The sequence below is a fragment of the Callithrix jacchus genome, chromosome 12 (genome assembly GCF_049354715.1).
Source record: "Callithrix jacchus isolate 240 chromosome 12, calJac240_pri, whole genome shotgun sequence".
NCBI classification, from domain to species: Eukaryota; Metazoa; Chordata; class Mammalia; order Primates; family Cebidae; genus Callithrix; species Callithrix jacchus.
The window spans coordinates 20,676,546-20,701,219 of record NC_133513.1 but is presented as its reverse complement, the minus strand read 5'-3'; the positions used below and the strand labels follow the sequence as shown (position 1 = coordinate 20,701,219).

The following is a 24,674-nucleotide window of genomic DNA, read 5'->3' as shown; positions in this document are numbered from 1 at the left end:
TATGCAGTTTTACGGAATCCCTTCCTAAGTTCCTCCCCTCTATAATGCTCCTCATACTGTGGCTCCCAGGGGCTCACTTCTGTGGTCCTCTGGCTTTACTCCCTTCACTCTGCAGCTCACTTCCCGTGACTAGTCTGGCGCTAGTGCCTACTGCCAGGTCTTGCTCTCATCTATCTCCCCACACTGCCAATCCCAAGGAACTTCAGGGAGCACAAACTGGCCTGGTTCTATATCTGGGTTGGCACAGATTTGGTGTCAATTCCTGGCTCCCAGACATTATACCAGCTGTTAGTTGTGGGGTGATGGTGAATAAGTGAGGGAGATACTGGGGCAACAACCACAGGCTGCTGGGCTGAGCTATTAAATACCTTCAATGCACCAGCATTTCAACTCTCTCCCAGACTGCAGTGCTTAAAACAGATACAATTTTCCAAGTGGCCACTTATGGATGGGCCCACAGGCTGATTTGCCTTTAATCCCCAAAATAAGAATGATTGCTACATTTTACACAACAACAAGCTGGGGCTCAGAGAGGCAGAGTCACTCACTTGAGGTCACACAGCTCACATCATGGGGCCAAGATTCAAACTCAAGTCTGTGTAATTCCAGGGCCTGCTCTTCTATGACAGAGTCCATCAATTATAACATCATCATCATCATCATCATCAATCATATTTGGCATTTATTGAGCACTAATGGCACAAGGCACTTTCTAAAGCTTTTTATATAATAGTGAGATTTTCAGCACGAGAGGAAAGGTAAAAATAAATATACAAAATAAAAATTGAAAGCTTAAAACACAGGAGAAACCTGAGATCCATCAAAAGAATAGTTTGTCCAATATCCATACACTTGCTAGGTGGCAATGGTGAATTTCTTTCTTCCTCCTCTGTCTTTTTTCTTTTTTTTTTGAGACAGGGTCTCACACTGTCCCCCAGGCTGGAGTGCAGTGGCATGACCATAGTTTACTGCAGCCTTGGACTCCCAGGTTCAAGCGATCCTCACACCTCAGTCTCCTGAGTAGCTGGGACTGCAGGCATGCACCACCATGCCCAGGTAATTTTTTAATTTTTTGCAGAGATAAAGTCTCACTATATGGCCTTAAGCAATCCTCCTGCCTCAGCTTCCCATAATGCCAGAATTATAGGTATGAGGTATGAACCACCGCGACTGGCCAAAAGGTGAAATCTGAACCAAACACGAGCTTATCCAATCCACACTCTGAATAGTCATGCAACTCTCTCTCTAGGAGGCAAAGCTGGGCCTGGTGCTCCCTAAATCAGACTAGAAGGGGAAAAGACAGAAGCTGCTGCATGGCTGCAGAGAGAAGGTGTGTCATGGGTCGGCTGTGGCTGGGGTGGGGCTCCGGGGAAGCATCTGTGCCCTGGAACAAGCCTATACATCTCACGATCTCAAAAGAATTTCAGGCTCTCTCAGAATGCTCTGCCCCATTCAAACTTGTTTCCTCTTCTCTGTGGGAGATCCTCTGCCTCTCCACTGTCCTGCTTCCCAAACTCCAACACTTTTTATTTTTAACGAATTTTATTCTTTGAGACAGGCTCTCACTCTGTTGCCAGGTTGGAGTGCAGCGGCATGATTCTAGCTCACTGCAGCCTCGACCTCCTGGACTCAAGTGATCCTCCCACCTCAGCCTCCTAAGTAGCTGGGATGACAGGTGTGCACCACCATGCTCAGCTAATTTTTAAAATTTGTTGTAGAAATGGGGTCTCGCTATGTGCCCAGGCTGGTCTTGAACTCCTGCACTCAAACTATTCTTCTGCCTCAGCCTCCCAAAGTACTGGGATTACACATGTGAGTCACTGTGCCTGGCCTCCAACCCCTTTAAAGAGCATCCTCCACTGCCCATTTGACCTGGGGTCTTTCGAAGCAAGAGGCTGGCACTCTGCCCTCCAGCCCTGCCATCTACTCCCTGCCACGTCTCCCCACCCATCTCATCTCACCCGCAGATCCAATTAGCCGATTTGATGCTACAACTGCAGAAAGCCAAGCAATTACGGAACACAGACCAGGTGCCTTGGCTCGCACTCTCACAGAGGGGCCTGGGAGGCCTCCAGACAGACTGCAGGGTGGGAGGGAGGCGGAACAGCAGAGGCAAAGATTGGCCAACCCAGCTGGCACAAGAGAGCCACCTGGGAGCTTTGAAGAATACAGATGCTTTCCAAAACCCCAAAAAACCCAGATGCCTGAGCTGAGTTTTTCTGCTGTGGGAACTGAGCATCAGAATTTTTAAAGTCCCTGAATCATACCAATGTACAGACAGGGTTAGGGGGTCAAATGATGTGCAGGGGTAGGGACCAGTGCTGGAGAGTTTTAAATTTTTTTATTTTTTTTTTGAGACAGGGACTGGCTCTGTCACCCAGGCTGGAGTTCAGTGCCACAGTCTCGGCTCACTGCAACCTCCACCTCCCAGACTCAAGTGATCCTCTCACCTAAGCCTCCCGCGTAGCTGGGACTACAGGCATGCACCACCATGCCCAGCTAACTTTTGTATTTTTAGTAGAGATGGGGTTTTGCCATGCTGCCTAGGCTGGTCTCAAATTCCTGGACTCAAACAATTCACCCGCCTCAGCCTCCCAAAGTGCTGGGATTGCTGGTGTGAGCCACGGTGCCCCACCAAAGGTTTGATTCTTATTACTGCACTGGCACTATCAATCGTCACCCACCCTGAGTCCCTTCCTGGGTCTCTGTTTCCCAAAATGTGGTCTGCAGCCCCACAGCATCGGCATCACCTGAGAACTGTTAGAAATGCAGAATTCCAGGCCCACCTCGGCCCTCCTGAGTTACTGAGTCAGAATTTGCATTTTAACAAATCCCTGGATGATGCAGGTGCATGTGAAAATTGGAGGTGCCACATTCTCTAATCTTAGCTAGAGACACCAAGGGTTGGCAAAAGCTGAGGCACGTCTGTCGTTGCCTCGTTTCTTTTCTGTGTGTTCCATAGCTGTCCTGCACTGGTTATTATTGATGAGGTCCCTCTAAGCCGATACCCAGGTCAATTCCTGTAGCAGGCAGCAGAGTGTGGGGGTCTTTCATGCCAATTCCTGGCAGTCTACTAGCTCCCAGGTTGAAGTATGACGTCAGCCTCAATTTCTCTTCTGGGGCTAGAGCCTGGCTGACCTCCCCGCACCCCCTGCAATCCTCTCTGCTGATTAACACCTCCTCGTCCTTCAGCTCCCAGCTCACATGTCAGCTCCTCTCACTCCACAGACTGGGTCAGGCACTCTGGAATGTGCCCTGCATCTCTCCTTCATAGCCCTTAGACCAATTTACAATTCAACAGTTACTGGCGTGGCATTTAATTAATGTCCATCTGCCTCTACTAGAATTAAACTCCATGAGAACACAGGGTGTGAATGCCTGGTTCTCTGTCGAATATATAACATCTAGCATGGTGTCAGGTACATAGTAGATGCTCCAAAAATTTAATCTGTAAGGACAGACACATGGTTAGCTCCTGCCCCAGGGAGGTGGTCCCACCCCCTCCCATCTCAGCCGTAACAGGTAGCCAGGAAGCAGCAGTTCCCCTACCTGCCTTTCCTTGGGCAATGGGAATGCGTCCTAAGCCAAGGGCCTCTTGACCAAGTTTGCTAAGGGAACAAGAGGGTTTCTTTCTTTCTTTCTCTTTCTTTCTTTCTTTCTTTTTTTCTTTTCCTTTCCCTTCCTTTCCTTTTCTTTTCTTTTCCTTTCCTTTTCTCTCTCTCTTTCTTTCTTTCTTTCTTTTTTTTTTTTTTTCTTGAGATAGAGTTTCACTCTTGTCGCCCAGGCTGGAGTGCAATGGCACAGTCTTGGCTTACTGCAACCTCACTGGGTTCAAGCGATTCTCCTGCCTCAGCCTCCCGAGTAACTGGGATAACAGGCACCCGCCACCATGCCCAGCTAATTTTTGTTATTTTTAGTAGAGACAGGGTTACACCATGTTGGCCAGGCTAGTCTTGAACTCCTGACCTCAGGTGATCCACCCGCCTTGGCCTCCCACAGTATTGGGATTATAGGCATGAGCCACCACATCCAGCCTACAGAGGGTTTTGAGTGCCTTTCAGAAGGCCAGAAAATCCCAGTCACTTAGGGGAAACTGAGGGAGGGAGAAGGCTAGAGGCTCAACACATAACATTTAGTTCCCTCAGATTTAGGGATTTCTCCAAAACTTCACCTCCATGAAGACAGAGGGCCTTTCTCTAACATCCAGAAGGAAGAAAATACCCTACCCAGGTAATTCTGCAAAATAATTTTTTCCTTCCCTCTTTGGGTTTTCCACAGAATCTCAAATTCTATGTTGACAGGGTAGATAAACATATATTATTTATTTATGTATATATGTAGCCTTTCTTCAGACAAGCTCAAGGTAGCATCTAGCTGCATAAATTGGATGTCTTTCAAGTAATAATAATAATGCCTCATACTTAAAAAGGACTTTCTCTGAGCCAAGCATTGCTCTAAGCCTTTACATCTATTCACCTATTTGGACTTTGCAAGAATTCACTGAAGTAAGTACCATTATCCCCATTTACAGGTGAGGAAGCTGATTCAAAGAGAGGCCAAGCAGAGTGCCAAGATTACACAGCAAGTAAGTCACAAATATGAACTCAAGCTAAGGCTCTGGTTCCTATGACACCTAACTATTCCCTCAAAGCAGCAATGAAAGAGAACATTCTTTTCTCAGGAAAAGAACAGTAGGCCAGGTTCCAGCATCAGCATCCAGGTACTTCTGTGAATTGCTCAGGATCTCCAGGGCTCAAGCCTCATTCACTCATTCATTCATTCATTCATTTTCTAATTGTGGCAAAATGCAAATAACATAAAAGTAACCATTTTGAGATATACAGGTCAGTGGCATTAAGTATATTCACAGTGTTGTATAACCATCACAGTCACCAATCTCCAGAACCTTTTTTTTTTTTTTTTTTGAGTTTCGCTCTTGTCTCCCAGGCTGGAGTGCAATGGCATGATCTTGGCTCACTGCAACCTCTTCTGCCTCCTAGGTTTAAGTGATTCTCCTGCCTCAGCCTCCTGAGTAGCTGGAATTACAGGTGCCCACCACCATGCCCAGGTCATTTTTGTATTTTTTGTAAAGATGGGGTTTCACCATATTGGCCAGGCTGGTCTCAAACTCCTAACCTCTGGTGATCTACCCACTTCAGCGTCCCAAACTTCTGGGATTATAGGTGTGAGCCACTGCGCCCAGCCTCCAGAACTTCGTTTTATCTTCCCCAACTGAAAGTCTGCACCCATTAAGTAATAACTCACCATCCTCTCCTTCCCCCATCCCCTGATAATCTCTATTATGCTTTCTGCATATGAATTTCACTACCCTATTTCACAGAAGTGGAATGATACAGGATTTGTCCTCTCATATCTGGCTTGTTTCACTTAGCATAATGTCTTCCAAGTTCATCCATGTTGTAGCATGGCTCAGAATTTCCTTCTTGTTGGTCAGCCACAGTGGCTCACACCTGTAATTCCAGCACTTTGGGAGGCCAAGGCGGGCAGATCACAAGGTCAGGAGATCAAGATCATCCTGGCTAACATGGTGAAACCCTGTCTCTACTAAAAATAAAAAAATAAAAAAAAAATTAGTAGGGCATGGTGGTGCATACCTGTAGTCCCAGCTACACTGGAGGATGAGTGGAGGCTGAACTCAGGAGGCGGAGGTTGCAGTGAGCCAAGATCTTGCCACTGCACTCCAGCCTAGGCAACAGAGCAAGACTCCATCTCAAAAAAAAAAAAAAAAAATTACCTTCCTATTTAAGGCTGAGTAATATTCCACTGTCTGTGTGCACCACTTTGTTTACCCATTTATCTGTGATGAATGCTCAGGTTGCTTCCACCTGTTGGTGGTTGTAAATAAAGGTGCTGTGAACGTGAGTATACAAAAAACAGTTTGAGTCCCTGCTTTCAATTCTTCTGGGTATATACCTACAAGTGCAATTGATAGATCACATGTTAATTCTATTTTGAACTTTCTGAAGATGTGCAATCAAGCCGCATTTCTTTTTTCTGCCTTTCTGATATGGTTTGCATCTGTGTCCTCACCCAAATCTCATGTCAAATTATAAACCCTAATGTTGGAGGTGGGGCCTGGTGGGAGGTGACTGGATCATAAGGGTGGATTTCTCATTAATGGTTTAGCACCATCCCCCTTAGTATTATATAGTGAGTGAGTTCTCCTGAGATCTGCTTGTTTAAAAGTGTGTGGCATCTCCCCCTTCTCTCTCTTCCTGCTGCTCTGGCCATGTAAGGTGCATGCTCCCTCTCTGCCTTCCTCCATAATTGTACATTTCCTGAGGCCTCCTGGGAAGCCAAGCAGATGCCAGCCTCATGCTTCCTGTACAGCCTGAGGAACCATAAGCCAATTAACTCTTTCCTTTAGAAATTCCCCAGTCTCAGGTATTTCTTTGTAACAATGCAAGGACGGACGAATATACTTTCTTTCCTTTTTTCCCCAACATCCAGTAAGAGCCCAATCCCCTCAGCAGCCAGCTTCACTTGACTTCGCTTCAGTAAACCTTCCTGAATTTCCTAGAAGCCCTCTGGGCTGTGTGTTGCTATCTTGGGTGGTGAAAAGCAATTTTGCCCCTCTTTTCGTTCTTTATTTTTAAACTTCAGCTGCAGAAACCACCTGATTGAAAATTGCAGACGAATCCTCATCCCACACAGGAAAAGAACTGCTCAGAAGGTCCAGCTTGCAGCTAATTACAGGCTTTTATCAGGGATTCACGGCAAATGCTAAATTGCAAATCAACCTTACTTTTGCTGTGAAGTGTTTGGAAACATGCTAACAGGCTGGGCTTTGGATCCTTGGCCTAGAAGTGACAGCTCTTTCCCTCAGTGGACAAATAAAGCAGGTTAGAACCTTATGAATTCGAGTTCAGGAGAACTGTAGCTTTGCTGAGATTCATAGTGGCTTAAGACACCTTTCTCATATGATTCCAGCCAGCACCCTTTATGTAAAATGCCACCCTAGCTGGGATTTCCACTCACAGCTGTGCTTCTGAACAATGAATGAGCAATAGAAATATCTGGGGTACTTTGAAAAAATAGCTACTTATAGACGCTCAGTGCCTCAGCCTAGTACAGTTGCTTTAGAGTCTCTGTGGGATGCAGTACAACCACTGGCAGCATTTTAAAGCTCCCAGCGAATTCTAAGGCACAGCCAGGGTTAAGAATCCCTGATTTAAGGGGGCAGGGAGGCAGTGCTTCCTTCTCCAGAAAGAAGATCGGCGCAATCTTGGCTCACTGCAACCTCCGCTTCCTGGGTTCAAGCAATTCTCCTGCCTCAGCCTCCCCAATAGCTGCAATGACAGGCATGTGCCACCCTGCCCGGCTAATTTTTGTATTTTTAGTAGAGACGGATTCATCATGTTGACCAGGCTGGTCTCAAACTCCTGATCTCAAGTGATCCACCCACCTTGGCCTCCCAAAGCACTGGGATTACAGGCATGAGCCACCGCAGTCAGCCTATTTTCAATGAGCTTAAATTTAACCAGAGGAGCATGAACTTCCAAGCCAGGGTCCCAAAACTTACAGAAGAGAAGCAGGTCTTCTGTGCATGGAGAGTACAGGCCTTGTCTGATGGCATCAGCTGACCACTGCCCTGCTGACAGCTGTCACCTGAAGTGCTCTGGGTTGAATAAGAGAAGTATGGGGGGTGCGGTGTGACCTTTCTAGTTTGATTTGAGCCTCATGTGGTGACCGTATGGGATTCAAGGAATTCAAAACAAAAACCTCTGCAACTATACGCAAAATTTTCCATACTTCCATGTATTTTTCTGGGGACTTGCATCCAGAGTTCTAATCACAATCCCCGAAGCTCTGTCATACTTCCAACCCCCAGAATAAATAACCTCAGCTTTTATCATACTACATCATGCAAAATTATCTAATGCAGTTATTAAAAGTAAAAAGTTAAGTCCATTTGCATTCATATTGACCTGAAGGCAATGAACACATTCATTGTTAATTAAACCAAAGCATGGTATCCCTGGAATGTCCCGGTAGCCTCCGCCAGGGCAGGGATTAGGGCTGTTTTGTTCACTACTCTGTTCCCAGAACTTGGAAGCAGTGCCTGGCACAGAATATGTTCAATACACACTTGCTGAAATCAAGAATAATGTTTTAAAGGAACAGAACCCTCTGTACGTGGATATTGTTTATGTGAACAAGGAAAAAAGTGTGGAATGATAGGCAGCAGGACATGAAAGCCATGACTTCAGGGAGAAGAAACTGGAAAGGGGAAGGCATTAAAGGAAGATATTAGGCCTAGGCCGGGCATGGTGGCTCATGCCTATAATCCCAGCACTTTGGGAGGCCAAGGTGGGCAAATTGCTTGAGGTCAGGAGTTTGAGACCGGCCTGGCCAACATGGCAAAACCCTATCTCTACAAAAATTACAAAAAATTACAAAAAAATTACAAAAAAGATTATATGGTGTCATGTACCTATAATCCTAAGTATTGGGGAGGCTGAGGCATGAGAATTGCTTGAGCGTGGGAGGCAGAGTTTGCAATGAGCCAAGACCATGCCACTACAGTCCAGCCTGGGCAATACAGTGTGACTGTCACAAAAAAAAGAGAAAGAATAGCAAAGACCTGGAATCAACCCAAATGCCCATTGATAATAGACTGGATTGGAAAAATGTGGCACATATACACCATGGAATATTATGCAGCAATCAGAAATGATGAGTTCGTGTCGTTTGTAGGGACATGGATGAATCTGGAAAACATCATCCTCAGCAAACTGACACAAGAACAGAAAATGAAACACCGCATATTCTCACTCATAGGTGGGTGATGAAAAATGAGAACACATGGACACAGGGAGGGGAGTACTAAACACTGGGGTCTATTGGGGGGAAAAGGGGAGGGCCAGTGGGAGGGGGAGGTGGGGAGGGATAGCCTGGGGAGAAATGCCAAATGTGGGTGAAGGGGAGAAGAAAAGCAAAGCACACTGCCATGTGTGTACCTACGCAACTGTCTTGCATGCTCTGCTCATGTACCCCAAAACCTATAATCCAATAAAAAATTAAAAAAAAAAAAAAAAGAAAAGAAAAAAGGGATTCCACAGCAAGAAAACATTCTGAAATAAACAAAACTAGATGAGGATGTGAGGGAGTGAGGGAGAAGGTGGTAGCTGCCCCATGGTGGGTGGGTAGGGAGCCAGGGAAGGAAGACATTACACTTTCCTTTTAATAACAGTTAACAGTTCTAGAGGGCTTACTGTGGGCGGCACAGTGCTCAGCACTGTGTTTATTGATCCTACTGAATATAAATAACAATCCTGTGACGTGCCCTGTATTGTTATCCCCATGTTAGAGATGAGAAAGACTAAGCACACAGATCTTTCCTAGGGCCACCAAAGTGGGTAAGTGGCAAAGCCACGGCCCAGACACCAGCTCCCCAGCACAGGCACATAACCCCTGTTCTCCTCTGATTCTCTGTCCTTACATATCTTTTCAGTGCGTCACTCATTATAACACATGTGTGCTATATTTATTATAAAACTTAAGTAAAATATGAAATGTCAGGGCTTTCCATACGGGCTCTCAGTTTCCCCTGGGGCCGTCACCTCATCTAAGCTTACAATAGGAGGTCCCTTATTCTTAGCAGGGACTTGGGAAAAGAGACTTCATGTTTTGATCTGTGTCTTCGTTTAATATATGATAGTTCCCACTGCCTGCCTGCCAACTGTTTAAGGATTCAGGAATGACTGTCTTCTGTGTTGGCCTGAAACCTAGGAGAGAGTGAGGCCCTTAGCTATTTGTAACTGCATCTGGACAGTAGCCATCACAGATTGCATTAGAAGGGATCATTATATCTGCGTAGGGCAGGCATCCGCCGATTCAGTGCAGACTCTATGGGTGACAGGCCTTGAGAAAGCCCAGAACCACCCTCCTTTGAAGGGGTCTCAGAGTATAGACATTTGCAATGTTGGTGAGAAGGGGCAATAAGCTTATGTAGGGGAAATGCTACATGCAAGGGTTTTTCAGCTGTGGCTTGATTTCTTGGGAGACCTGGAGCCCAGGGTTCTAGAGTAGATCTAAACAGAGGAGAGCTTCCAGTTACCCTGGAGAAGGATGTCTCAAAGGAGGATGTCAGATCCCCAATGCCAGCCCTACCTAGGTGCTTGAGGAAATATAGATCCCTTGATATGCAGAGCTAGCAAGACCAAAGCTTCAATCCTGATTCTATTGGCTTGAGACTTTGTGTAGATTGCTTGGGTTTTAAGCCTCAGTCCCTAGATCTGTAGGTTGAGGATGATGTATCAACTTGACAGGGTGGGTTGTGGTAAATATTAGCAATGATACAGGGAAGTACAGACTGTAATTAGAACACAAGAAATGATAAGCATTACTCCTACCACCTCCATCCCCATTGTGGTGAGTGGCTCCTACTGTGACTCCCAGTGGTTTCCACCTCCCACTCTTAATACCTTTGGGGTATCCCTTCCTCTTGAGTGGGGGCTGGACCTAGTGAATTGCTTCTAGTGAACAGAATATAATAAAAGCAAGAGGATGTCATTTCCAGAGTAAGATTACGAAAAGACTCTTCACTGCCATTCTTGCTCCCTCATTTGACCACTCTGATGAAAGCCGTGTTGTGAGTTGTCCTGTGGGGAAGCCCATATGGCAAGAAATTGAGGAAGGTCGCTGGCCAACAACCAGGAAGAACTCCCCTGTTCAACAGCCTGCAGGGAACTAAATCCTGCTGAAAACTGTGAGTGAGCTTGAAAAGAGATCCTCCCCCAGTTGAGCCTTCAGATGAGACTGCAGTTCCAGACAATACTTTGATTGCAGCCTTGTCAGAGATATTCAGACAGAACTATACAGCAAAGCTTTGTATGCCTGGATTTCTGACCCACAGGGATGATGAGATATAAATGTTTGTTGTTTCAAGCTATTAAATTTTGGGGTGATTTATTATGTAGCAATAAATAACTAATATACTCTGGAAATAATAGATTAGGTTATACCCTGGAAAAACAGACTACCTTCTACCAGACAGTGGCACATGAAGCCTCTACTTAAATACTACATCCTCTGAGGAAACTTTCAAAATCTCTTTCTCTGAGTTAGGTGACCCTGTTTTCTCATATGCTTCTCTTATTTGACTGCAGGAAACTTGAATCATCACCACCATCATCATCAACACAAACACAAAGTGAGTACTTATTATGTACCAAGTATATTCCAAAGTCATAAGCCATTTACTATTCACAGCAAACCTAAGCCACAAGTACCATTATATATATTGTTCCCATTTTATAGATGAGGAAACTGAAGCTCAGGGGAGTTAAGTAACTTGCCAAAGACCTCAGTTATTGTGTGGCAGTATGAGGAAATGTGGCTCAAGTCCACATTTCTAACAATTATATTATAGGGCTGTATAAGTCCTGCCCAAGTTCATAGATGTTAAATGGCATCAACCCCATGTAGTTGAACAGCAGACATTAAGTTCTTAAATATAACTCTCTCTAGATGTCTTCTGTCTCCAGGACAGTAAGTTGAACAAGTCTTACCTGGAGTTCATCAGGTTTTGGAATGCTACCTACCTGTAAACACTAAGCTGGCATTTTCCAGTTCTTCTTGGGGAACTTTGAAGCTGAAGGATTCATTGTAGAAAGGATCAATTGTGCCTCTTAAGAAGGATGTCTTCTTGGTTTTCACAAGTTTGAGTCCATGCACCAACTGGATTTTCACAAAGGGGTCTGAAAATTAGATACAGCATCATAAAATGTTAGAAATCATGAAATCTAATTTGTCCAGTCATTGATCCATTCAACCTCCCATCCATCCATCCATCTTTTCATTCATCCATTCTTCTATCATCCACTAATTCAACTTTTCATTCATCTCAGTCCATCCGTTCATCCAGCTGTCCATCCGTCCATCTTCCCATCCATCAGTTCACTGATCCATTCATCATCTCACCATTCTTTTATCTATTCATTTCTATCCGTCTAGTTTCCCCTCTATTTGACAATTCAACCATCTATCCATCTATTATCTAACCATCATTTTCATCCATCTGCTTATCTGTTTATCCCTTTCCTTTTTCCTTTAGCCATCTAATATTTGTTGAGCTCCTGCCATGTGTCAGCATTGTGTTCATCTTACAGATGAGAAAAAACTGAGAACTCAAGGTGAGAAATCATTTCTTAAAGATCTTGCTGGTAGAGACAGAACCAGACTCAGAGCCTGCCCTGGCTTTCTGTTTGTGGAAACCCATTATCATTTCAGTGAGCCCATAGCCCATATACAGGAGAATAGAGATGGCAGAATTATAATTCATCTTTAGATCATTTTACATTTTACAAAGGGATTCATGTACATTATCTAATTTAATATTTGTTTAAACAACTTATCAAGATGAATACTGTTATTATGTCAATTTTTGAGACTGAGAAATTGAGGCATATAGAGGTTAAGTAACTTACCCAAAGCCACATCATTTGCAAGCCACATCATTTGACTCCTCAACCCTTAATGATTTGATCATACTGCCTCTCCCATTGCAGTGAGTCTGAAACTCTTCAGTCTTAAAACCATTGCCTCCAATGGCCCTTTCTAAGCCTCTGTTTTTATAATATGGTTTTTGAGAATGCAGATTGTCTTCTAGCTGTCACCTTATTGCAAAAGTAATTTATTTTAGCTATTGCACTTAGAGAAGACAATAATTCTACCACTGAGCTGAAGAGATCCCTGTGATTACAGGTGCTTTCACAGTAATGTCCTTTGCTGTCATGGGAGAAGCAACAGACAGATGGAATGGAATCTGTTCCCTTCCATTAAAAGTCATGTTTGAATGGTTTTTGCTATAATGTATATACTTTAAATACAAGTCTTTTCAGAGCTGGAATTCATGAAGATTTATGGTACACATGAAATGAGCTGGGGGAAAAAACCCTCAGGGTGTGTCCTCTACACTCACTGCTTAGAATGCATAGTTGGCTGGACACGGTGGCTCACGCCTGTAATCTCAGCACTTTGGGAGGCTGAGGCGGGAAGATCATGAGGTTAGGAGTTCGAGACCAGCCTAGCCAATATGGTGAAACCCTCTCTCTACTAAAATTACAAAAATTCGCTGGGCATGGTAGCACACGCCTGTAGTCCCAGTTGCTCTGGAGGTTGAGGCAGGAACATCACTTGAACCTGGGAGGCGAAGGTTGCAGTGAGCCGAGATCACACCACTGCACTCCAGCCTGGGAGACAGAGTAAGACTTCAGCTGGGGAGGTAGCGGGGTGAGAAGCATAGTCAATGTACACTATCACCACCTGCAGGATGGCGTCTTTATTGTAGGAATAGCATTTGGAAAGGCCAAGTCACTTCCTTGGGTTCAAAGAGGTAGGTTTCCTGTAGTTATTACAACTGGTCTCAGTCAACTCCCCAATTCCAGTAGGGTTACTAAGGTGGCATCATTTACCTGCCTCATCCTGAGATGAATAATGTTCATTCAGGATGCAGAAAAAGAAAATTAGGTCCCCCACACAAACATAGATGCCTCACTAATAAAGAGAGAGAAGGAGGGAATCACACGGTACCTGAACCTTGGCTCACATCTGTTTGAAGAAGTTGCTTGGCTCGGATGACATCAACATTCAGTCTGCCAGCACTTGGGAGATAATTCAGTGACAGAAGCAGCTCCCCTAGCTCCACTTCATTCTGCAGAGAAAGGAAGTAGTCAGGAAGTTGCTTTCTCCTCTTATTCCTTTTGCAGCCACCATGCAGGAAATTGACCGCAGCAGCTCACAAATGGGTTGCTGTGAGTGCTTCGGTGGACAGAAGTGTCTCTGTATATGACTTCTTTTCAATTCTGCCTCCAATTACTGTGGTTCATCTATCTCTGAGTTTTTTCCACTCTTAGGTCAATCAACAGCAACAACAATAACAACAAAAGCAGCAATAATAAAAAATAAATGCATGTTACACTGCCATGTACTACGCTAAGTGCTTCACGTGTAATGACTAACCTTCTAATGAAGTATTAACTCTGTTTAACAGATGAGGAAACTGAGGCTCGTGGGATTAAATAACATGTCCAAAGCCACAGCAAGAAAGTGGTAGAGCTGGTACTTAGACCCAGGGAGGCTGATTTGATCCCAGATACTCTGACTGCATGGGATACCTGGGAGGTAGAATGCCCTGCAGAGGAACTATCTGAGTGAAAAAATCTGTTCTTAACCTCTAATCTCCAATAGACTCCACACTTCTAACCACACCATAGCAACACTCAGCACGGTGACATCCCTTGTTGAAGAGCACCCATCCCCTTGATGTCAACTCTATCACACTGTGGAAAATTCACAGGAACACCTAAGCACATGACTCTATACTGCCAAAAATACCTAGAAAACAGGAGACCTCCTACTTCTCTGTCCCTTACCAAAAATAAACATATTGTAGAAAATTTCAACTATATACAAAATAATAAACTAGCATAACAAATCTCCATCTATCCATCAAAAGTCTGTAACAATTATTGACATTTTGCCACATGGTGTTTCGCCTATATCCTGACTTGCAAAACATTTTAGCTGAATATTTTAAACTAAGTCCTTGACATGGTGTCATTTTACCTGTATATACTTCAGGACATTAAAACAAGCATTTTAGTGTGGGAAATTTCCAGTCATATTCAAAACCAGAGGGAAGAGTATACGCCATCATCTTCATATCCCAACATCACTCAGCTTCAAAAATCTCATCCCATGGTCAATCTCCATTCACTTATACCCTCATTCCACTCCCCATATTCCTCTGAAGTAACTCTCAGTCAGTATATTGTTTGTAATATTTCAATATGTATCTTTAAAGGGTAAGATCCCTATCTATCTAATCTATCTCTCCATCTATTACCTATCAATCATCTATTTATCTATGTCTATTATCTATCTTTATCTATCATCTAGGTATGTATCTATGCATATCTATCTATCTATCTTTCATCTCTATCTTCTTTGGTGTCAGTCATTTTCAGCAAATTAATGCCAAACACCCAGCACAATACCCAGCAGCTCTAGAACAATGCCTAGCACATAGCAGATACTCAATAAATAGCTGCTGGCAGGGTGAACAGTCAAACCAAAAGATTCCTGTACTAAGTGAGTTAGTCCCCAAACAAACAAGAAACAACCTCGTATGTTAACTCAGAAGTTGCAAATAGCCTGCAGGTTTTGTTTGCCCCGCATCATATTTTAACTTATAATTACTTGCTAATTATTATATAATTCAAGAATCAAGCTATTTCACATTTTTTTAAAATCTGGACTTCCTGCCATGCTTGAAAAACAGGAAGATGTAGCAACACCAGCATTCCCACCAGGCAAGTGACAAAGACTCTTTACTTGACCAAACTTTAGTCAGGCTCTTACACCTCCTAGGCCCATCTATGCACCACCTTATAAAATCCAGTTTCTGCAAAGAACCCTGCTAAGTCATTTCAGTAAGAAACCCTCGCCCTCGGTATCTAATCAGTTCTCTCTCTCTCTCTCTCTCTCTCTCTCTCTCTCTCTCACTCTCACTCTGAGACAAGTTCTCACGCTGTCACTCAGGCTGGAGCAATGGCATGATCATAGCTCCTTGCAACCTCAAACTCCTGGGCTCAAGGGATCCTACTATCTTAATCTCCTGAACAGCTGGGATTACAGGTATGTGGCACTATGCCTGGCTAATTTTTTTTCTTTAAGAGATGAGATCTTGCTATGTTACCCAGGCTGGCCTTGAACTCTTGGCCTCAAGTGATCCTCCTGCCTTAGCCTCCCAAAGTGCTGGGATAACAGGCATGAGCCATCATGCCCAGACAGCCTCCTCATTCTCTGTCATCCTCTAGAAAATGTCTGATCACCCTGGCCTGCCTCCAGCAAGAATCCTGCTAGGTTGATTTAGCCAGAGTCCCCTTTACTCCTGATGCTTCCTCTCAGTAATATTTTTTTTCAATCCCTGACCCCACCTTGCTCCTTGACTATAGATTCCCACGTGTCTATGCTGTATTTGGGGCCAAGCCCAGTCTCTCTCTGTGACTATAATATCCCATCACTGTGGTCCCTATACCTATCATAACGGTCCTCAACAAAGTTTGCCTTGCCATACTTTAAGAAGTGTCATTGAGGGCCAGGTGCTGTGGCTCACGCCTGTAGTCCCCGCATTTTGGGAGGCTGAGGAAGGCGGATCATCTGAGGTCAGGAGCTCGAGACTAACCTGGCCAACATGGTGAAACCCTGTCTCTACTAAAAATACAAAACATTAGCTGGTGGGGTGGCATGCACCTGTAATCCCAGCCACTTGGGAGGCTGGGACAGGAGAATCACTTGAACCCAGGAGGCAGAGGTTATAGTCAGCCGAGATGGCACCACTGCATTCCAGCCTGGGTGCCAGAGTGAGACTCTGTCCCCCCCAAAAAAAGTGTCATTGAATAATTTTTTCTTTAACCCAACATCTGGCCACAGATCAGTGCCCCCTTTAGATGAGACCTGCCCCCTTCACATCATACCTCATCTGTCCACTTTCGCCCCCTTACATTCCTGCTGCCCTGCCCTGGGTATCCAAGTTTGCAGATTTTCAAAACAGGAATGGTCAACTCAGTGTCTTGAGTAATAAGAGAAGTTCAAACCCCTACAGTTGCTAAGGGTTTCCTGCCACTTCTCAAGGGCTTGGAAGATGCGGTGTCTTTAGGGCATGACCCTGCTAACTCATCGATTCAAATATGAGCGATGCTAAGAATTCTTCAGGCGCCCAGGCCATCCATGTCCTCCTGGACTTCGCTCCTCCCAGGTTTATAAGTCACAGTGACATTTCCCTCCTTTTAAAAGCAAGTTTACTACGTACCAGGATTGGGGGATACATCAGTGAGACCAGTCCCTGACTTTATGGAGCAGACACTCCTGTGGGGGAGATGGACAATGCACAGATTTTTGATTTCAGGTAATGCTAAATATTAGGAAGAAAAATATAACAGGGTGAGAGACAGAAGAACCTTTCTTGGGTGATGGCAATATGCTATATCTGGATTGGGGTAGCCGTTATGTGTGCATTTGCCGAAACCCAATGAATGTTACACTTAACATGTACGTGTTTATTATACATAAGTTCCACCTCAATACAATTGATTAAAAGGGGGGAGATGTGAAGTAAGCAAATGTGGCAAATATTGCCGACTTATGATATCTGTGAGATGGATACATAGGTATTAGCCAGGCATGGTGGCATGCACCTGGCTACATGTGTGTTTGGTTTATTTTATGTGAGAAATATTCCCATTAAAAACATAAAATAAATATGAAAAAGGAAAACAAGACAAATTTGGCAGAGTCAGAGAATGGATGGGGTTCACGTGGGAGTTGCCCTTCCAGCTGGCGTATGGGCCAGGGTTTTCTGAAAGGTGAGGTTTGAAGAGAAATGAGGGAGGAAGGAGGGATAGGGACTCATGGGACAGAGAGAACAGCAGGTGCCAGGGTCAGGATGGTGGGAGGGAGGAATAAACCTGGTGTCACTGAGTCGGTGTGTTCAAAGGAGGAAAGAGAAGGCCCGTGTGGGTAGAATGTGGCAAAAGATGGATTCTAGAGACGCCTACAGGAGCCAAGGCAAGCTGTCTGGTGGTTGACCCCAGGGGCTCTGCCCAATCCTGGCAGCCCTCACAGAATTGGAAGGAGGAGGTGAGGCCATCTTCTGGGCCCTCAATTCCTAAGAGGCTCTCATGCCCCCTCTGCAGCCTTCAAGTGTGGATAGAATTGTTACTTCCCTTCCCTGGGGTCATTGATTGAACTTTCAACAAGCCACTTCCTGGAGTTATCCTTGTTCTAAGAAGGCTGAGTGTTTTTCATCTTAAGAAAGCAAAGCTCTTTTATTCCTCCTTCCCTTTGCAGATACAAGCTAGCTGTACTCTCTACCCATCCCATTCTCAATACACAGTGTGCACATCATGGCTTTCAGGTTGTATTTTTCCAGGGAACCATTCCCATTGATCCAGCCACTCTTTCTGTCTGCCTCATCTGGGGAGTGATCAAATGTTAGCAATGTTGTCTGGAGTCAGGGGAGCAGTTGATAGAATGTAAAAAAAGAGGGCTAATTGTGCAGTAGCAAAAGATTCATTGATTCATTTAGCAAATGCTCATGTCACAGTTACTAGGTCCTAAGCACTTGGGGATGTCATGACCATGATCCTTACAACAAACCTTTGTGGAGAAATCACCATAGCCCAGGCCCCGTCCTAGCCCCTAAGGCGGAATCAGGTTTCTTTTCCTTAACTCCAGAAGCTTCCATCTTGCAGATGAAAGAACTCCAGCTTAGAGAGCTTGAGCTGCATGACTTGCTTAAGATCATACACTATAAACAAAAAGAACAAGGTTCAAACTCAGCCCATGGTTAACTCTTACACAAGGTTTCTGGTGATTAAGCGACAATCCCAGACATCAAGCAACTGACCTTCTACTGGGGGACAGCAAGGAAGACATAAAAACAAATCGAAATTCCAGGGGCTGCACACCCACTAGGATGGCTATAATAAACACACACACACACACACACGCGCGAAACCATAACAAGTGTTGGCCAGGATGCAGTGAACAAGCACCCTGTATGCTGCTGGCAGTAATGAAAACTGATGCAGCTGCTTTGGTAAACAGGTTGCTGTATGACCCAGCAGTTCCATTCTTAGGCGTGTACCTGAGAACGGGAAACATGTCCACACAAAAACTTGTATGCAGATGTTCATAGCAGCACTACTCATAAGAGCCAAAAGTAGAAGCAGCCTAAATGTCCATCAGCAGGTAGATAAACAAAATATCACCTATCTATGCAATGGCAGATTATTCAGCATGTAGACAAACCTTGAAAAAGTGAAAGAAGCCAGACACACACACAAAAAATCACATATTGTATGACTCCATTGATAAAATATCCAGAATAGGTAAATCCATAGAGAGAGAAAGTAGATGAGTGGTTGCTAGGATCTGGGGGGAGGGGGAATTGTGGAGTGACTGCTTAACAGATACAGGGTCTCCTTTGGATTATGGGAATGTTCTGGAATTAGAGGTGATGGTTGCATACCACTGAGAATGTACTAAATGCCACTGAATTGTATATTTAAAATGACTAAATTTACACAATGTGAATTTCACCTCAATTAAGAAATAATTATAGGGCTCGAGTATTAATCAGCCATATAAACGAGACCCAAGACAAATCGAAGCCCAATCCATTCTGGGAGGGGCGTGGTCAAGGAAGTCTTCATGGATGGGGAGGCGTTTGAGTTAAGCCTTGACAAGTAGGATTTGGTCCAGTAAACATTGCAGAGAAGGGGCCCCATACAGATGGAACAGAATGAGGGAAGCCTTCGCTAAAGTCCCAATACTCTTTGTTGTATTCTGATCCTGAATTTATTAATATTATTATATAATGGTTGATATGGTTTGGCTGTGTCCCCACCCAAATCTCACATTGAATTCCCACATGTAGTGGAAGGGGCCCAGTGGGAGGTAATTTAATAATGGGGGCAAGTCTTTCCTGTGCCATCCTCATGATAGCGAATAAGTCTCATGAGATTTGATGGTCTTAAAAAGAGGAATTCCCATGCACAGGTTCTCTCTCTTTGCCTGCTGCCATCCATGTAAGATGTGACTTGCTCCCCTTGACTTCTGCCATGATTGTGAGGCTTCCGCAGCCACGTGGAATTTTAAGTCCAATTAAACCTCCTTCTTTTGTAAACTGCTGAATCTCAGGTATGCCTTTATCAGTAGTGTGAAAACAGACTAATGCAAGGGCCAAGTAACTTATTATTAATAATAAAGTTGGCTAGGTGCAGTAGCTCATATCAGTAATCCCAGCACTTTGGGAGGTCAAGGCAGGAGGATTGCTTGAGGCCGGGAGTTCAAGACCAGCCTGGGCAACATGGTGACACTCCCCTCCATTGCTACAAAAAATTAAAAAAAAACAGCCAGCTGTGGTGGTGAGTGCCTGTGGTCCCAGCTACGTGACAGGCAGAGGTGAGAGGACTGCATGAGCCCAGGAGTCTGAGGCTGCAGTGAGCTATGATAGAGCCTGGGCAACTGAGAGAGACCCTATCTCAAAAATAAATAAAGAAATAAAGTAGCCAAAGATGGTTAATAATTTGGATGTTTGAGATAAATTTGTGAGGATTCTCCTTAGAAACAGTATCACCGTCACCCATCTACATTCTTGGTTTGTTGTTGTCATTAAGTGTGGAAGACAATACTGGTTTCTCCCTTAGAACAGGTATGCACTTGGCCACTTAGGAGCAGGTGATGCCCTCCCCACTTCTACATTAAATACATTTTTAAAAAGAGAAGTAGATTTTTTCGCAAGCATTTGATATTTCAGAAATAACACTGCAGTACCCATTGAGAAATTAGAACATTGGTGAGATTTACATTTGAGAATTATTGCAGCAGTCCTTTTTGGCCAGGCATGGTGGCTCGTGCTTGTAATCCCAGCACTTTGGGAGGCCAAGGCAGGCAGACCAGTTGAGGTTGGGAGTTCGAGACCAGCCTGGCCAACATGGTGAAACCCCATCTCTAATAAAAATATAAAAATTAGCCAGGTGTCAGGGTGGGCACCTGTAATCCCAGCTGCTCAGGAGGCTGAGGTGGAAGAATCACTTGACCCAGAAGGTGGAGGTTTCAGTGAGCTGAGATTGCACCACTGCACTCCAGCCTGGGCAACAGAGCAAGACAAAAAAAAAAAAAAGACTATTATCTTGAATGACATATGGTAAGCGACTCCATAATTTTCAGGGCTTGGGGGCCTCAAAGCCTTATCCTAACCCAGCTCTGGAGACAATGGAGAGTTGACATCACACTCAGGGCCTCTGCCCCAGAATATGTTGTACGGATGAATAACACCGTTCAGTCGGACACCATACATGTCAGCTGTAATAATCGGAGAATAAAAATGTCCCTGTGGGGTTCCTGGAGCCAGAGTCTTCTCAGTCCTTCCCTAGAAGTGTCTGATGCTGCATCTAAAAGCTGACCAGGGCCAAGCATGGTAGCTCATGCCTATAATCCCAGAACTTTAGGAGGTCAAAGTGAGAAGATCGATTGAGCCCAGGAGTTCAAGACTGCAGTGAGTGTTGGTGGTGCCACTGCACTCCAGCCTGGGCAACAGAGCAAAACTTGGTCTCTAATTTAAAACAAAACAGAAAAAGCTGACCAGGAGGCAGCTAATAAGGAATTTACAATATAGAAACAGAAAGCAGGACCATCTAGTCCAGCAGCTCCTCAACTTGTCCCATTTAGGAAGATCATAAAATGAATGGTGATCTTTACAGATATCCATGAAGTCCTGGGACATCCAACTTGCAGCAATCTGGGATAATTTCATCCTCTCTCCTACCACCTCCAGGGACATTTGGCAACATCTAGTGATGTTTTTCATTGTCATAACTGGGGAGTGGGGAGGGTGTCTGCTGCTGGCATCTAACGGGTAGAGAGAGGCCAGGGATGCTGCCTGTCCTACGAGATATAGGACAGCCCCCCTCAACCAGAAATGGTTTGGCTCAAAATATTACTAGTGCCAAAGTTGAGAAATCCTGAACTAAACCTATAAATCTAGGGCCGACTCAGATTTTTAAAATACATAATTGCACCCTGAACAAAATTTAATAGAAACCAAAGACTTGGAACTTTTAGTATGAGAAGAGTTCGTCAGGTGCAGTGGTTTGAGCCTCTAATCCCAGCTACTCAGGAGGCTGAGGTGGGAAGACAGATTGAGGCCAGGAGTTCAAAGGCCAGCCTGGGCAATGTAGCCTTCCCACCTTCCATCTCTAGACATTTTATTTTTAATTAGCTGAGCATGGTGGCATGTACCTGTGGTCCCAAATACTCAGGAGGCTGAGCCAGGAGGAATGTTTGAAGCCAAGAGTTCTAAGCTTTAGTAAACTATGATTGAACCCTTGCACTCTAGCCTAGGTGGCACAGCAAGACCCTGTCTCTTAAAAAAAGAAAGAAAAGTCTATTCACCACCTCTGCTGAGTTTGTCTTCAGTCCCCTCTGGACCTGAAGAGGCCAAAGCACCACCTATAAGCCAGAGCCCAGAAAGATCCAGCTAAGATTTCCTTCCTTCCATTATCACCTTAAGCCATTCTACTTCTCTGCAAAGTGGACACCCAAGCACCAAATACAAAAATCCTCCCAGGAAGCGGGCTCAGCCCTCCCAAGGAAAATGGATTGCCTGTTTGGGAGGATCTCCAACTCTATGAAGTCTTCCTTATCCAAATTTGGTGAGGTAAGGTTGGAATGTCAGAGCTGAAATAATGTAGACCAATACTCTAATTTTCTAAAAGAAAACAGCCATGCCAGTATCTCACTTCCCTGTTTATTTATTTTATTTATTCATTTATTTATTTATTTATGTTGAGACAGAGTCTTGCTCTGTGGCTCAAGTTGGAGTGCACTGGCATGGTCTTGGTTCACTGCAGCCTCTGCCTCCTGGGTTCAAGTGATTCTCGTGCCTCAGCCTCCAGGGTAGCTGGGATTACAGGTGTGCGCCACCACACCCAGCTAATTTTTGTATTTTTAGTAGAGATGGGATTTCACCATGTTGGCCAGGCTGGTCTCAAACTCCTGACCTCAAGTGATCTGCCCACCTTGGCCTCCCCAAGGGTTGGGATTACAGGTGTGAGCCACTGCACCCGGCTTCACTTCCCTGTTTAAAACCCTCCACTCAGAATAAAATCCAAAGTGCTTGGCCTAGTCATCCACAGGGTTTGTCAGCCTCAGCACTATTGCCACTGTGGGCTGGAGCACTCTGTGTCGTGCGAGCTGTGCTGTGCGTTACAGGAAGTTTTGCAGCATCTCTGGCCTCTACCCACTGGATACCAGCGGCATCACCCCTCTCCCCAGTTGTAAAAACTCAAAATGTGTCCAGATATCATCAAATGTCCACTGAGGGCAAAAATCACCCAGTTAAGAACTAACGGTCTCCAAAAGGATCTATCTACAGGATCAAAATGATCTGATACCTGCCTGCCTCTGAGACATCACCCACCAACCCCCCTCTGCCTTCTTTCTAGTCTTTGAAAATACAAGATCATACCTGCCCCAAAGCTTGAACCCGTTGTTCCCTGGGAATCTCAGCTCAACAGTCACCTCCTCATCTAAGCTTTCCATGAACACTCAGTTGAAAACAGTCCTCTGCCTCCATCACTTTCCACCACACCACTTTGTTTATTTCCTTCGTGGCACTCGGTCCTTACCTATTTTCTTTTTCTCCATGTGTCCACTACTATATTCAAAGCACCGGGAACAACTTCCATCCAGATGACTCCAAGATCGAGCAGTGCAGCCCCCAGCACACAGGCTGAGCTGCTGCCACACCACGGGCCAAGATGGGTTGTCAGCACGGTGTTCCGTTCCCCGTCCTACCCAACCTCCAGAGAATCTAAGCCAAGACAGGAGAAGGAACTGGGTGACAGGCCCACTTCTAATTTGTCCCTTGTGGAAGCAATGTCACAAATAAACAGGCCTCATTTCCTTTCTTGTAAGAGCCCGATGAGCTTAATTTGGTTGAACCATGTGGGGTGGGCTAGGGAGAACCGAAATAGAAGATCTGTAAATTACTCAGATGAATCCAGCAGCCGGATTGGACAAATGTGGCTTGGCTCTCTCTCCTCTCTACCCAGACAAAAATTCTCTCTCCCTGCAGCCTTTCAACACAGCTAATTTCTAATCAATAAGAAGGAAATCAAAGAAATCCATCTGGGACAAAAGACATTTTCTGGAGAAAGCAAGAGCTCAGCTCTCCTCCGACAGGTTTCCTTTGAAGTGCTTCTCGATGGTCCTTTTGCTCTCTGTCACCTAGCAGAGGGTTTCAGATGTGTGCACACAACTTTTAACGAAGCCCAAACACAGCTGCTCTGTGCCCCCTTACGCCTTTGTTCTCATAGGTTGGTTAAAGCCTATTGTCTCTTAATCTGCTGCACAAACAATGTTAAAATAGAAATGGATTTTTTAAAAAGCAAACTCCCACCACCAACGCCAGCGCTTTATACATTTCATCAAATGCTTTCCTTTTTTTTTTTTCTTCTCTTCACTTTTTTTTTCCAGTCCTTGTCAATACACCAACCCTGTACTTGCATAGCTGCATTGACAATACAGGCACATTCCGAAATACCCTTTAAGAAGAAAACTTAGATGAGGGGAGAGAGGATGAAGAGAAGTAGGTTAAAGGGTACAAACATGCAGTCAGCAAGAAGGAATACATCCAGTGTTTGGAGCTGGGCACGTGACTTCAGGAGGCCGAGGTGGGAGGATCACTTGAGGCCAGGAGTTCAGGACTTTTGCCTCATGAGAGATCCCGTCTCAGTTAAAAAATAATAATAATAATAAATGTTCGATAGTAGAGTAGGCTGACTATATTTAACAAAAATGTATTGTACTAGAAAGATAAAAACCCTAAATATCCTGACTTGATCTCTATGCATTATATATGTACAAAAATGTCATGTGTATCCCATACATTCGTACTAATAAAAATATACAAAACGAAAAGAATTACACACATCACACATATATTTTCCATGTGACTAGACATCACAAGTATCATTATGAATGTTCACATGTAACATTCCACTAGGCTGAAATACTGTAACTTATATTAACCATTTTCCTATTGCTAGATACTTAGGGATTTTTTGTTTTTGTTTTTT

The 24,674-nt window shown here is 44.4% G+C and overlaps 1 protein-coding gene across 10 annotated transcripts in view; it reads right to left on the bottom strand.

Annotated features, from left to right (window-relative positions):
• The window catches only part of SYT17 (synaptotagmin 17), a 98,204-nt gene that overhangs the window by 23,364 nt on the left and 50,166 nt on the right, over positions 1-24,674 (bottom strand). For all 10 annotated transcript variants that reach the window (XM_078344790.1, XM_078344791.1, XM_078344793.1 and 7 more), the window contains 2 exons: positions 13,558-13,678; positions 11,568-11,723 (listed from right to left, as the gene is read on the bottom strand). In XM_078344790.1, coding sequence (XP_078200916.1) covers positions 11,568-11,723; positions 13,558-13,678 — 277 coding nt within the window. The remainder of the gene's footprint in view (positions 1-11,567; positions 11,724-13,557; positions 13,679-24,674) is intronic.